The following is a 14,957-nucleotide window of genomic DNA, read 5'->3' as shown; positions in this document are numbered from 1 at the left end:
AAAAACAAACCAAAACAAAACCTGTCTCCTCCCACTTTCTATTAAACCAGTCAGGCTTTCACACATACCCCTTTCCCAAAACTCCTCTTTTCAAGGTTACCAATGATCTTCATGTTGCTAAATTTAATGGACATTTCCCAGTCCTCGCTTTACCTGAGCCATCAGCAGTATCTGATACAACTGCTCACCTCCTCCTCCTTGAAATGCTTTCTCGACTTGGCTTCTAGGAAGTATCACTACCTATGACTTTCCCTCCTACCTCACTGGCCACCCCTGCCCAGCCTCCTCTGCTCATTTCTCTTCTTCTTGACCTCATGTTGGGGCACCTAGAGCTGAGTCCTCAGACTTCTCCTCCATTCACACTCTCCTCTAATCACATTTTAGTGATTTCATCTACTTTCATCACATTAAATACTGCTGACAACTTCCAAATTTATATCTGGCCCTGGACCTCTGCCTTCTCCAAACTCATTAAAATGCCTATTTGATATCTCCACTTAAGATGTTTAAAAGGCATCACAGGGACGCCTGGGTGGCTCAGTCGGTTAAGCGTCTGCCTTCAGCTCAGGTCATGATCCCAGGGTCCTGGGATCGAGTCCTGCATCAGGCTCCTTGCTTAGCAAGGAGCCTGCTTCTTCCTCTGCCTGCCACTCCCCCTGCTTGTGCACACATACACACTCTCTCTCTGACAAATAAATAAATAAAATCTTTAAAAAAAAATAAAAAGGCATCAAAAACTCAACATGTCTAAAACCAAACTCATGATCCTCCCACCCACTGCACCTCCTACTTCTTCCTCCCGTAGACTTTCCCATCTCAGCCAATAGCAATAACATCCTTTTAGTTGCTAAGGACAAAAACTTAGAATTATCCTTGACTCCTTTCCCTCATACTTCATATCCAATCAGTGAGCAAATTTTGTTGCCTCTGCCTTCAAAATACATCAAAAAAATCTGAGCACTTCTCATTACTTCCACGGCTACTACTCTAAGCCAACCATCTATTTTTTACTTATTTATTTTAAGTAGGCTCCATGCCCAATGTGGGGCTTGAACTCAAGACCCTGAGACAGAGTTGTATGTTCTACTGACTGAGCCAGCCAGGCGCCCCACCAACCATCTATTTTTTGTCTGGATTATTGCAATGATCTTCTAATGGGTTTCCCTGCTTATACACTTGCCTCACTGCAGTCTTTTCCCATCTCAACAGTGTAGCCCAAGTGATTCAATTAAAACATGGGTTCTTATCATTCCTTTATAGAAACTCTCCAATGGCTGCTTATCTCACTCACCATACCATGAGGTCAGGTCATATGTATTTGACTCTATTTTACCTTTTCTCCTATTACACTTCTACCCTCAACCTCCTACTTGTTCTGCTCTAGCCACAGAGGATTCCTTGTTATTCTCAAATATGCCAGGCATATTCCTACCTCAGGATCTTTGTACCTATTGGTCTCTCTGCCTGGAATACTCTACTGCCAGTTAGCCTCACCTCCTTAAGTCTTTACTCAAATACCACCTTAGTGAGTCCTCAGATCACCCTATTTAAAATTATACCTACCCAAAATATTCCTATCCCCTCTCCCCCAAATCTTTCTCCATATCACTTAGTATCATCTATGGTATAATGTAATTTATTCATTTATTTTGTTTGACTCTACCCATGGCAAATATGCTACATTCACTGCTATATCCCCAGCATCTAAAACACTTTCTGGCACTTAGTAGACAAAGAATGAATTATAAACTATTTAAGTTTCTTAAAAGCTACAAGTCCTTTATATTAAGAATTTTATACAATTTCCCAACCAGATAGTAAAGAAATACTGGAGAAATTAAAATGTCTGTTTATTTTAATAGGTATTCAACTGACCTTCAAATCAATCAATTCTGTACTATTATTTTTTCATTGAGTCAGGCCACTTAATTAAAATAAGTTCAGTTGTGACACACCATCGTCACTAATTTTAAATAAAAACTACAATCATGATTTGCCTTCTCCAAATATACGTTCTCTCAGGTAGTCCATCCGAGCTTCCTTTGTTGACAATGCCATAGAGTTCCATTCAAAATGCGGGATCTGTAAAATAAGCCATGTAGTTTGAATGGAAATTTTAAAGCAACAACAAAAAGACATCAGGGAAGACTTGTAAGCACCACTGAGCTGAGCTGTAGGAACCTGTGAAATTAGTTTACATAAACATAAACGATTTTTAGAAGCCAAGTCGGTCTTTCTTCCTGGTAAAGCCCAGAGACCTACTTCTTCCTTACAGTTCCTTTAATCCTCCTGTTCCTACAATACCAACAGTAGACATTCTTCCTATTACCTTTCCAACATACATATACTTTTCTCTTGTATCTCTACCCATCTCCACAGTGCCTCTCATAAGATAAATTAAAAAAACCAATAGATCTTCTAGAGAGAATAAAATAAAATTATTTTTATTTACTATTCAAAAAAAATGAAGGATGTTCTGTTTCAGAGATATTTTAATATAACTTTTTTTAATATTAAAAAAAGGTAATTCTAGAACTTCCACATTAAAAGGGAACACATACTGGTTGGACCTAGAAGGTATAACGCTAAGTTAAATTAAGTCAGACAGAGAAAGACAAATACCATATGACTTCATTCATATGTGGTTAAGAAACAAAACAAATGAACAAAGAAAAAGAGAGACCAAAAAAACAGACTTAAATACAGAGAACAGGCCTGTGGTTATCAGGGGCTAGAGGGGGAATGGGTGAAATAGATAAAAGGGATTAAGAGGTACAAAGTTCCACTTACAAAATAAGTCACAGAGATGAAAAGTAGAGCATAGGGAATGTAGTCCATAAGACTGAAAAAATGGTGACAGATGATCACTACACTTAATCGTGGTGAACACTGAGTAATGTAGAGAATTGTTGAACCATTATGTTGGATACCTGAAACACTGTATGTTAATTATACTCCAATTTTTAAAAAAGGAAACATATGTACAGCCAGTTCCCTGGGGGGTTTTTTAGAGGCTAAATTACATGAGTATTTCATACCTGAATTACATGATAGCCCAAAATTTCCAACTGTCGTTTTTTCATAGCAGATTTTCCTTTCAAGTGAGGGATGTTTCTACAAAAAGCTCTTGAATCCAAAAATTCCAGAGCAATCCTACAGAAGATAAAAAAAATTTGCTTCTGAAATCAAAACGAGAAACAATAATTACAAGCCTTTCAGGAACAAAGTTGCATCTTTATGGGCGCCTGGGTGGCTCAGTCGTTAAGCATCTGCCTTTGGCTCAGGTCATGATCCCAGGGTCCTGGGATTGAGCCCCGCATCGGGCTCCCTGCTCCACAGGAAGCCTGCTTCTCCCTCTCCCACTCCCCCTGCTTGTGTTCCCTCTCTCGCTATGTCTCTCTCTGTCAAATAAATAAATAAAATCTTAAAAAAAAAAAAAAGTGGAGAAAAAAAAGTTGCATCTTTATAAATTAATTTATACAAAAAACAAATGAATATAAATGAGTATTCTATTTTTCTACTTAAATTAGTAATTGATGACAAGTAAGCCTATTCATTATAATTTACACCAAATTAGAGTAAAAATCTCCATGTTTTCATTTGTTTCCTTGTCCAATATATATTTACCATGCAACTACCATATGGAAGGCACTGTGAGGGATACAAACATAGAGAATAGCTTATAGTCTAACAACATGGGATACATATTAAGTAACTGCAATACAGTGTAGGAAGAAGTGCTACTGGATAAGCGGAGAGGTAGGGGAGCTCCAAAGCAGATACTGTTTGCTTCCACTGAGGACAACGAGAAGGTTAGCACTTTAGTTAGACTGCCAGGCGTTGGGACAGTAAAGGACAGACATAAATGCCGAAGGCAGAGGAAAAGCAAAGGCACAGAGGCAGAATGCAGGAGATACATGAGAAGCAGATTCTCCTACAACTGATCCTGATAACGGAGTTCATTAAATTATGCCAAACTTAACGTTTAACAAAATCTGAAACTAAGAAATAAGTTACCTTTCAGCTCCTGGTGGCAGTCTTGATCCAGTTATTTGGGTATTTGATTCCCAGTGCATTTCTGGCAGTTTTCCCAAAGTTATATTGTGGCTTCCATATGGAAGAGCTTTTTTTCTTTTATCCAAGATACACTCAAAATCTGTAAGTACAGGAATCAACAGTATGAATTAAGTAAATGCTTACAGCTAAAAGTTTAAGATAATATTTTAAATTTGTATACATATAGCAATATACATGTATACACACACACACATATGAAAGAATGATGTACAGCTCCCTAATTATCCAACTTGTTTGATAAGATCTGGTCCAATGGCACCTCTCTTTGAAAATCAATCAATAAAAATCAACCAGCAAGTATTACTAAACTGTATTTAGTACGGAGTTATATTTAGTGCTGGCATAGGTCAAATAACATTAAGAGTTTTATTTTAATCCTCTTAAATCTCTTGGTAGCATTTGGAGGAAGCTGAACCTACTCATCTGAAAACTAGTAAGGGCAAAGATTCAAACATGTATCCTGTCTTTCCTGTATGAACTGTACATAAGAGTAACTAAATAGTTGGTATGGGAAAGTTCTTTTTAGACAAATTCCAGCTAATGCAGAAAAAATGATAGATGTTGAATATCACTACTTTAGGGGCACCTGGGTGGCTCAGTCGTTAAGCGTCTGCCTTCGGCTCAGGTCATGATCCCAGGGTCCTGGGATCGAGCCCCACATCGGGATCCCTGCTCCGTGTAAGCCTACTTCTCCCTCTCCCACTCCCCCTGCTTGTGTTCCCTCTCTTGCTGTGTCTCTCTCTGTCAAATAAATAAAATTTTTAAAAAAATATATATCACTACTTTACCACCCCTAATGAATAATGGATTTAGACAATAATTTTAATGACTGATAAAATCTGTAGGTGAAAAACTGATAGGAGAACTTTCTAATGGATGAGCTGGTAAATCTTTAATATAACAAAAATAAGACAACCAGCACTGTATGTCTTCTGATATGATACAATAAGAAGTACATACGACTATGAAATAGTCTGGGCAAAACAAACAAACAAACCCAACCTGAATTTAACCTGAATCTAATCAAGCCCCTAGATCTAAGGAGTGACTTACAGGAAAACAAGGGATGCAGGAGCAGGTTAAGAGATACAACAGAGGTATAACTGAAAAGTCTAGAATGTGAAAAAAAAATTTTTTTTCAATAAATAAATTGTAAGGGGAAAAGAAAGAGGTAGAACTTAAAAAGGCCTATCAACCAAATGTAATGTCTGGACCCCAATTTTAACAAATAAACTAAAATAAAACATATAAAAGACAATTGGGACATTCGAACATTGACAAGCTATGTGATATTAAGAAATTTTTATGAATGGCGGTGGGGTGATAATAATGGTACTGTAGTTATATATCTTTTTAGATAAACATTTTAAGATATGTGTGATTTGCTTGAAAAGGATCAGGTGGGACTCTGGTGAGTTGACAACTGGTGATGCTGTATGGGAGTTCATCATACTATTCTATTTTTTGTATATGTTTGAAATTTTTCTGTAATAAAAACAACTGTAAAAGTATTTAAACCAAGACAAAAAGGACAAATGAAAAAAGAAACAACAAATGAAAAGGGAAGAGTAGGTTTAATTATCTGCTTTTTATACATAAGGGAAACTGGGGCACTGAAGCAGCTTCGAGCTAATTATCAAACGTGAAATATAGTTCTCTCATTGAGAGAATGAATTCTGGAGCTAGAATGCCTAGGTCAAACACTGGCTCCACCATTTGTCAACTATATAACCTTGGGCAAACAATAATGTCTCAGCCTCAATTTCCTTATCTATGAAATAGAATAATTTATGTACCTGGTAGGGGCATAATAAATTTAGTATATATAAAACACTTAAAACAATGTCTAACACATAATAAACAGTATGTAGGTATATCATTTTCTATTGCTGTTGTTATATGAAAATTGCAGCACTGTTTGACAGATGCATGTACCTACAAAAAGCCCTAAGGATTAAATAAATTTACTCAATTCAATGAAATATGTATGCAGTCACTAAAAATAATGTATATTTCTGGGCACAGAAAAATATTTGCAATATATAAACATAGCTACAACCATTATAGTATAAGTTATTTTTGGTTTCAAACAAGTCAGTTACAAAAACAGACAGCAAAAGTAAACAATGGTCATATCATGATAATTTCTCTTCTGTTATCTGTCCTTTCTGGTTTTTCTATAAGTAGGTATCCTGTGATTTTTTTTAACTGAATTTTTTTTAAAACCTTAAGCAATGCTTCTAGCCCATAGTTATTTATTTATTTATTTTTAAAGATTTTATTTATTTATTTGACAGAGAGAGAAAGGGACACAGCAAGAGAGGGAACACAAGCAGGGGGAGTGGGAGACAGAGAAGCAGGCCTCCCAACGAGCAGGAAGCCCAGTGAGGGGCTTGATCCCAGGGCCCCGAGATCATGACCTGAGCCGAAGGCAGACGCTTAACGACTGAGCCACCCAGGCGCCCCTAGCCCATAGTTATTAATTATACTATTATACTGTCTTAATTATGCTAATCCATGTACATAAATATTACCAATTAAATATTTTTTAATGATTTACATACATTTCACATAAAAATAAGCCTCTTGACAACAGGAGGTACAAATATGAATTGGAAATACAATGGTCTTGGGACAGAGTAATCTTAGTTTCAGTACTAATTACACGTTATGCATGATTTGTTATGCGTGATTTTTTTTCTGTATTTTCCAAATGTTTTACACAGATAGGACTATTTATAGTTTGAAAGAAACATTAACAAAAACAAAACAAAAAGAATAAAATGAAATAACAGGAATAAAGAGCCGGCCACAGTGCCTGTCACAAAGTTGGTGCTCAATAATTTTAAATTATGAGATGGAATTACAGACCATTTTCATATTCATATTTTAGTGCGTTTCCTTCTGTGAGCATTATTTTTACAGGAGTATATTTTAAAATACAGATATATTTTAAATAGTACAGATTAACAGTATACAGATGGTCCCCAACCTATGATTTTTCAACTTTACAATGGTACCAAAGTGATATGCATTCAATAGAAACCATACTTCAGATTTTGAATTTGGATCTCTTTTGATGCTGGGCAGCAGTAGTGAGGATAATAAACTTAGAACGATTGCTTTTCACTTTCAGTACAGTTTTCAATAAATTACATGAGATGATTCAACACCTTATTGTAAAACAAGCTTTGTTGTAGATGATTTTGCTCAACTGTAGGCTAATGTAAGTGTTCTGGGCACATTTAAGGTAGGCTAGGCCAAGCTATAAAGTTCAGCATGTTAGGGGTGTATTAAATGCATTTTTTTCTTTTTTTAGAGAGAGTGTGCAAGAGCAGAGTGCAAGTGGGGGATGGAGGAGGGCAGAGGGAGGGAGTGAGAGAGAATCTCAAGCAGGCTCCACACCCAGCACAGACCCACAGGAGGGGCTTGATCTCACAACACTGAGATCATGACCTGAGCCAAAATCAAGAGTTGGACACTTAACTGACTGAGCCACCTAGGTGCCCCTAAATGCATTTTGACTTCAATATTTTCAACTTACAATGGGTTTATTGAGATATAATCCCATGGTAAGTCAAGGAAGATCTATATCAATATTTTAAAACAACCCTCTTGCAGAGAGTTCAAGTTGTCCCCCAATATCTAATACTTCCCTTCATTTTTAGTAATAGAATTCCTAATTCTTAGCTGGGTACATGGCCACCCAGAATGAAAACATTTCCTAAACTCACTCATAGCCAAGTATGGCCATATGGTATAATTAAAAATGGTATGTGCAACTTCAAGGAACTGTGCTTAAAAGGACACCCTTCCATTTCCTTCCCTCCACCTTCTGCTTAGATTGTAGATGTGCTGGCTAAAGCAGAAGGAGCCATTTTGGACCATAAAGTGGAAGCTACCTACATGTTGAGGTTGTAGTTTATAATAAAATAGAAGGATCTTGGGACGCCTGGGTGGCTTAGCCAGTTAAGCATCTGCCTTCCGCTCAGGTCATGATCCTGGAGTCCTGGGATCGAGTCCTGAATCAGGGTCCTTGCTCAGCAGGGAGCCTGCTTCTCCCTCTGCCTGCCCCTCCCCCTGCTTGTACACTCTCTCTCTCTCTCTGACAAATAAATAAATAAAATATTTTAAAAATAAAATAGAAGGATCTTGATCTTTAAGGCTTGTGGAACTGGCATCCCAGCCCTGGATACCCTATGCATATGGGAGAAGGAAATAAACTTTATTAAGTTCCTGTTATTTGTGGATTTCTGTCACTCATAGGCAAATGAAATCCTAATGTAAAACCAAACAACTGAGAAAATGTGTTTTGTAGTGCAAGATGGGGGTATAAATGACTAATTTGGTTCAGTCTTCTGAACACACAATCTGATCATCCAGCTTCTGCCTAAACATTTCTTCTTCACAAGGCAGCCCATTATTTCATTTTTTGACAAATCTCTCATAAAATTCTCCTTTTATTGACTTAAAATGATTCCTTTACTTTTTACCATACTTTTATCCTGAAATAGATATCTAATTCTTCTTTCACATAATAATCCTTCAAAGATTATAAGTTATGCTCACAATTTTTCCAGTTTTCAAATTAAACATTCCTAGCTTTTTTTTTTTAATAAAATTTATTGAGCCCTCACTATGTTCCAAGGGCAGTGCTAAATGTTTTTCATACAATATATCAGTTAGCCCTGTTAAGCGGGTATTATTATCCCCATTTACAGATGAAGAAACTAATAATATTCAGAGGTTGAGGAACTTGCTGAAGGATTGAAATCTGTGCAGTTCCCGTCCTCTGTAGTTCTAAGACAGGATTTCTAGACTCCTTTGTTTCCAGGCCCCATTTGTCACTGTCTCTCACAAAATGCAACACTCAAAAAAAAGAATACTAAGAAATGTCTGAAGGACAGAACACAGTGGTACTACCAGCTTTCTTCTTATTATTAATAACATAGGTTAAAATAGTATTTGATTTTTGGCAACCATTTACAGTATTAGTTAATATCAGGCTTATAATCCTATATAACATCCTGTATGTATGCAGATGTTTTCTAAACCTAAATTTAGAAAGTTTATGTTCTCTTAAAATTTCATCTTTTCCTTTAAGTCCACCACTTGAATTTAGCTATTTTTTTTTAAATCTTATGTTGCCATCCAATTTATCAGCTAGCCTACTAATTTTATGTCACCCACTACCAAATCAGAATGCCTTCTACAACTAGACGACTGAGAAGGTTAATGAGTTTATTTAGAGTTGAGCACAAACCTATGGAAATCTTCATCCAGGTGGATAATCCAACTTTGTTTTTGACATAAAACAATGAAAAGATGCTAAGTCATTTCCCTGACTTTAGGGTACTTAGTGGAGAGGAAAAAAACTTTTGAAGATCTAGAAATGTTCAGTGAATCTGAATCGGTTTTACTTAGAATTGGTGAAAGATTGGTAAAAAATTAAAACAAAAAAACCAAAATGCTGATGGTTATCAAAGCTGGCCCAAGGGAACTTGAGGAATCATTGCACTCTTCTATTTCGGTCTGTTTGGAAATTTCCATTTGATGAGATGATTCTACTTTAATTAGTTCAGTCTTCTGAGAGTACCTAATAACCTACCACAGACTCACCTATTCTGTGGTAATAAGGCGTAAGAACCGAGGCTTTTACACAATTGGTTCCTCCCAGCACCTCTGCTAACATTTTATAAATCTGCTGTTGTGCTCCATTCATGCTGCCAATATCTTTATGAAAATAAAAATAATTAGGTCACTTAAAATAAGTTCATCAGTTTCAAATGAAAATCAACCCAATTCTACAAACCGAAAAATCAAGATTAATATTTTCAAAAAGAGCTTTGATATAATAGCACATGCAATGGTATTAAATTCAGAACGATACAAGTTCTGTGCTCTCTACCAGAGAGGTTTAGTGTCCTAAATATTAAGAAATTCTTATAACACAAATCTCACCTATAAAATGGTTCTATCAAACAGGTCATGGCACTCTCGGTAACTCTGGTGTCAAGGTTGGGCTTAACAAGGTGCTAACTAATAATTCACTTGGGAATTAAATTTTGCTGTCTGACCCAAAGACAAGGCAAACCTTTATTATACTGTTGTTGACAGAAGCGGTCATGAAACCACGGAATCTGATACTCAGGGCACTCCAAGCAGACTGCTCTATTTAATTCCATAAGACGAAACTGGACCTTCATATTTAGAGATGAACATAAAACTGAAATCAAAAACAAAATATTAATTGATTTTGACAGGTTGGACCTAACAAAGACAATCCATTTTTTTCACATTCATTTATCCCCATTATTTGTTAGTACTTTTATTCTCACCTTATAAAATTGTTTCATTTGCACACACATGCTTTATATTTTTAAATTATTCAGTGGCAAGATTAGGACTAACTCCTATGTCATAATCACTAATCATGAATATTACAACTACATTTTTAAAAATACCACCAAATAATTTTCATTGACCTAATATTCCACATTTAGGTATCTATCCTAAAGAAACAAAGATGAGGTCAATGATTCATGTATAATAATCATTATTTATAATGAAGAATTGGAAACAACCTACATGATAACAAATGTTATTACATTCCTATCATAGCTGATTACATAAACACTAAAACAATCATGATACCAAAAAATATTTAATGGCATGCAAAACTGTTCAAAATACAGTTCAGTGACAAAGGCAACATACAAAAGTGAATATACTAATAATCCAAATTTTGTTTTAAAATACATATAGAGGGGAGCCTGGGTGGCTCAGTTGGTTGAGCAACTGCCTTCAGCTCAGGTCGTGATCCTGGAGTCCCGGGATCGAGTCCCGCATCAGGCTCCCTGCTCAGCAGGGAGTCTGCTTCTCCCTCTGACCCTCCCCACTCTCATGTGCTCTCTCTCTCCTCTCATCCTCTCTCTCAAATAAATAAATAAATAAAATCTTTAAAAATAATAATAATAAAATAAAATAAAATACATATAGATATATAAACATACACATAAGAGCAGGAGAGAGACAGAAAAGAAAGATACACTCCAAAATATTATTAAAAGTGGTAGTTTCACTTGGTAGTAAGATTATGAGTAATCTTTTATCTTCTATTTTATACTTTCCTGTTTTCCAAATTTTCCGTAAGAAGGAAATACTTTCATAAACAGAAAAAAAATATGTTAACATTTAAATGCTTTAGTATAGGTAGAGTTGAAACTTGGATATAAAGTATAGGTAATAGTTTAATAAATTAAAATGTAGATACAGGGCCACCTGGGTGGCTCAGTAGGTTAAGCATCAGCCTTCAGCTCAGGTCATGATCCCAGGGTCCTGGGATTGAACCCCACATCAGGCTCCCTTCTCAGCGGGGAGCCTGCTTCTCCCTCTCTCTCTCTCCCTCTGCCCCTCCCTCTGCTTGTGCTTCCTCTCTCTCAAATGAATAAATAAAATCATTAAAAAAATTAAAATTAAAATTAAAAAATGTAGATACACACATTCAAGTTGAGAATCCATTTTGGCTAAGAATTTGATGTTAAAAATTGCCTTCAGCAGATCTTCCGGAAAATATCCAAGTATGGCCAAAGAATAACCAAGAAACACTAACATGAAAGGATCCAATCCACCTAAAACAAAATTAAGATAAAAAAATTATAATGTACAGCCACCTCACATATACATGCACACACTTTATTCAGGTCAAGCTGGGTTTTAAAATAATGATACAAACACAGCCTTGACAAAGCTAATCTATACTGTTACAAGTCAGGATAGTAGTGAAGTGCTTACCTTTGGGTGGGAGTAGAGTAGGAAAGGGGGACAGGAGAGAAGGACACTGTGGTAATACTGTTTCTTCACCTGGGTATTGACTCCTTGGGTGATTCAATTTATATAAATTCATACTATGTGCTAAGGATATGTAAATATTCCTATATTATTATTTTACTTCATAAGAAGTTTCAAAAATTGCTTTGTAAAGAGAAAGAACTCAAAACAAAAGGTCAGTAGTGTATGTAATAAGTGGTCTGAGTCTCTATGTATTGATGATAACAATATAATAGTGCTCAGAATGTGTTCGGTATCATTCTAAGCTCTTTACATATATTAACTCATTGAAATCTCATTTCAGTATACAGCAGGAATAATTATTATCTCCGCTTTGTAAATAAGTGTACAGGGGCACAGAGAAGTTAAACGACTTGCCTACAGTCACACAGTTAGCAAGTGGCAGTGAGGTTTAACCCTGAGAGCCCAGCTCCGGAGCCTGGACTACTATTCTGTGCTGCTGTTAGGGATCTCAAATATCCGGGCTGAGTGTAGACACATATGAAGCTCAAGTTTCAAATAGCACCTCCTCCCTTACCTGTCACCCAACAGCATGGCACATGTCCCAGAGTACAAGATTGAGGTTATTTAGCTGATTTGCCTCGTCCAAGAGACATTTCTGATGAGAAGGAAGGGGTCCCTACTGGCAGCAATATTCTTAGAAAGGACAAAAAAGATGTTAAATCTTTCCTTTTGGATTGTTTGCTGAGTTTATTTAATAAATCAAGATCAAATCATAAATGAGGTTAATAGTGACCTGTCAAATCTAATATTTATTCAGAATAAAATTATTATGCCATTACTTAAAATTTTACTTATAAAGGTATCCAAGAATTTTCCAAACATTCTCTTGGTAAGGCTTAAAAAAAAAAAAATCAAAGCTGTATTTCTCAACCTTTCTTCTCTTAAACTCTCTATTTATTTTTTAAAAAAAGATGTGCTTTCACTTCCTTCTGGTTGTTGGCACAAGACTGAACAACCAGGAGAGCATACTAAGTCTCAGTTTCAAATCTCCTCTTTCTACATAATTATGTTACTAAAAAGAGGTATACATGAATGCCACACATGCATACGCCCATTCATGACTAAATATAAACATATCACAGCAGCCCATTTTACTTGTCTATTCACAAAGTAGTATCAGACATGGTTATCATATCATGGTGTCAGTCAATGGCAGGGGTAAGGAAAAAAAACAACAACCAGTATTTAGACTATAAAAGACCAAAGAGGTATCAACCTAATGCAGTGAGTGGATGCTGGGTCCAAAATAACCATTTTTGAGAAGAATGAGGGAGATTTAAACATGGACTGTGTATTAGATATTAGGGACTATTAATTTTCTCAGGTGTCATAATAGTATTGTGGTGATATAAGAGGTCATTATTCTTAGCAGGCACACGCCTAAGCAATTAGGGGTGAAGGGTCATGATGCCTACAACTTACTGTGAAATGGTTCCGAAAAAAATAAGAGAGCAAGAGAAACAGTAAAGCAAATAGGATAAAATGTTAACAATTACTAAGTCTGCCCAGTGAGTATACAGGCACTCTTTGATTCTTTCCATTTTTTCCTTAAGCTTGATATTTTTCATAATAAAAATGTTTCAAAAATGGGTACAACTTTTTTTAGGTCTAGAACTCATGGTTCTTATAGTTACCCCTTAAATGAGAGCTCTCTCTTACCACAGTGGCAATGGTATTCTCCAACCTACTTACTCAATGTATTACCGAACAATATACCTACTTAAGTAAGAATTCAGGTATTGAATGCAAATCCTGAAAAATTCATCATTTTGAGGTGGATCATAGTTCAAGATGCTAAATGGAGGAATAATACCAAGGATCACAAAAGGGTGGATCTGTATAAACACAACAAAATGTTATAGTTTAAACTTCAGTAAAATAAAACAAAAATTTAACCTAATTATTATTTTCGGTAGAAATCTTTTTCTAACATGCCTAGAAGTAAAATGATAAATGCATCACTACTTATTACTTTTTCCACCCTGCTGTAATCTATTTAGTCCCACCACTAGTTTCTAGTAACTCTAAGTATCAATGCAGAAAAAAATCAGATAATCTGCAAATTATTTTTGTTAGGTGTAAAATCCTGTTCCAGAATTCATTAATCATTAAAATGAATAGGAAATAGTATTACTAATTTCCATGATCTCAGTGCATTTTATAGACTCATCATATAATGTAATTAAGGAAGTTAGTTTATAATCATTTTTCTTTCATTCATTTTTCTTTCATTTATTTTTAAAATTTCATTATTCACTCATTCATCTAAAACTTAATGACTGCCAAGTACTATGCTAAACAAGTAGGACAGACTTTTATTTTATTTTGGGAGAAATACTGTCTCCTAAGTAAAAGCCTTATCCCGATATAGATTTAATAAGTGAATTTCTTCTCACATAATCCAAAAAGCAACATTTTAGGAGTAAGCCAGAAATAAATTTGTAAGAAGACACACTGACAATTTAAGAATATAGAAGTCAGTGTACACCTTATGTTTTCCTCATTTTTCACACTTTTGAATGTAGTTGTTCTTAAAGATAAAAGTAGTACCATAGGATTATAGAAAATAAAACAACAATCATTCATACTTCATTTTCTTAAAACAGTATTGTTTTAAGTATTTCTTTCTAGACAATAAATTTTGACTACAGATCTTAAAAATATCATAGTGAACCAAAAGATGACTGCTATACTCCCCAGATCTACACTGTTGGAGGAAACAACTTTAGAGAAACAAATTGCTGAACCAGACGCTAAAATTGAATTTTTAAAATTCAAATTCCAGGGGTGCCTGGGTGGCTCAGTCAGTTAAGCATCTGCCCTCAGCTAAGGTCATGATCTCAGGGTCCTGGAATCCAGCCCAGTGTTGGGCTCCCTGCTCAGCTGAGAGTCTGCTGGTCCCTCTCCCTCTGCCCTTCCCCCACCCACCCCTGCTCAAGTTCGCATGCGCGCTCTCTCTCCCAAATAAACAAAATCTTTTAAAAAATAAAAAATAAGGTGCCTGGGTGGCTCAGTTGGTTAAGCTA

General features: G+C 35.8%; 1 protein-coding gene across 1 annotated transcript in view; it reads right to left on the bottom strand.

The window, feature by feature from the left end:
- Positions 1 to 1,833: 1,833 nt before the first annotated feature.
- The window catches only part of FASTKD1 (FAST kinase domains 1), a 46,255-nt gene continuing 33,131 nt past the window's right edge, over positions 1,834 to 14,957 (bottom strand). The window contains exons 10-16 of the mRNA XM_035008360.1: positions 13,652 to 13,766; positions 11,580 to 11,708; positions 10,172 to 10,303; positions 9,697 to 9,810; positions 4,018 to 4,156; positions 3,039 to 3,153; positions 1,834 to 2,082 (exon numbers count right to left, since the gene is read on the bottom strand). Coding sequence (XP_034864251.1) covers positions 1,987 to 2,082; positions 3,039 to 3,153; positions 4,018 to 4,156; positions 9,697 to 9,810; positions 10,172 to 10,303; positions 11,580 to 11,708; positions 13,652 to 13,766 — 840 coding nt within the window. The 3' untranslated portion in view covers positions 1,834 to 1,986. The remainder of the gene's footprint in view (positions 2,083 to 3,038; positions 3,154 to 4,017; positions 4,157 to 9,696; positions 9,811 to 10,171; positions 10,304 to 11,579; positions 11,709 to 13,651; positions 13,767 to 14,957) is intronic.

Source organism: Mirounga leonina, unplaced genomic scaffold (assembly GCF_011800145.1).
Source record: "Mirounga leonina isolate KUSES-001 unplaced genomic scaffold, KU_Mleo_1.0 Mir_151, whole genome shotgun sequence".
NCBI classification, from domain to species: Eukaryota; Metazoa; Chordata; class Mammalia; order Carnivora; family Phocidae; genus Mirounga; species Mirounga leonina.
Note: the sequence above shows the minus strand (reverse complement) of the source record. Positions and strands in the feature narration are given on the sequence as shown.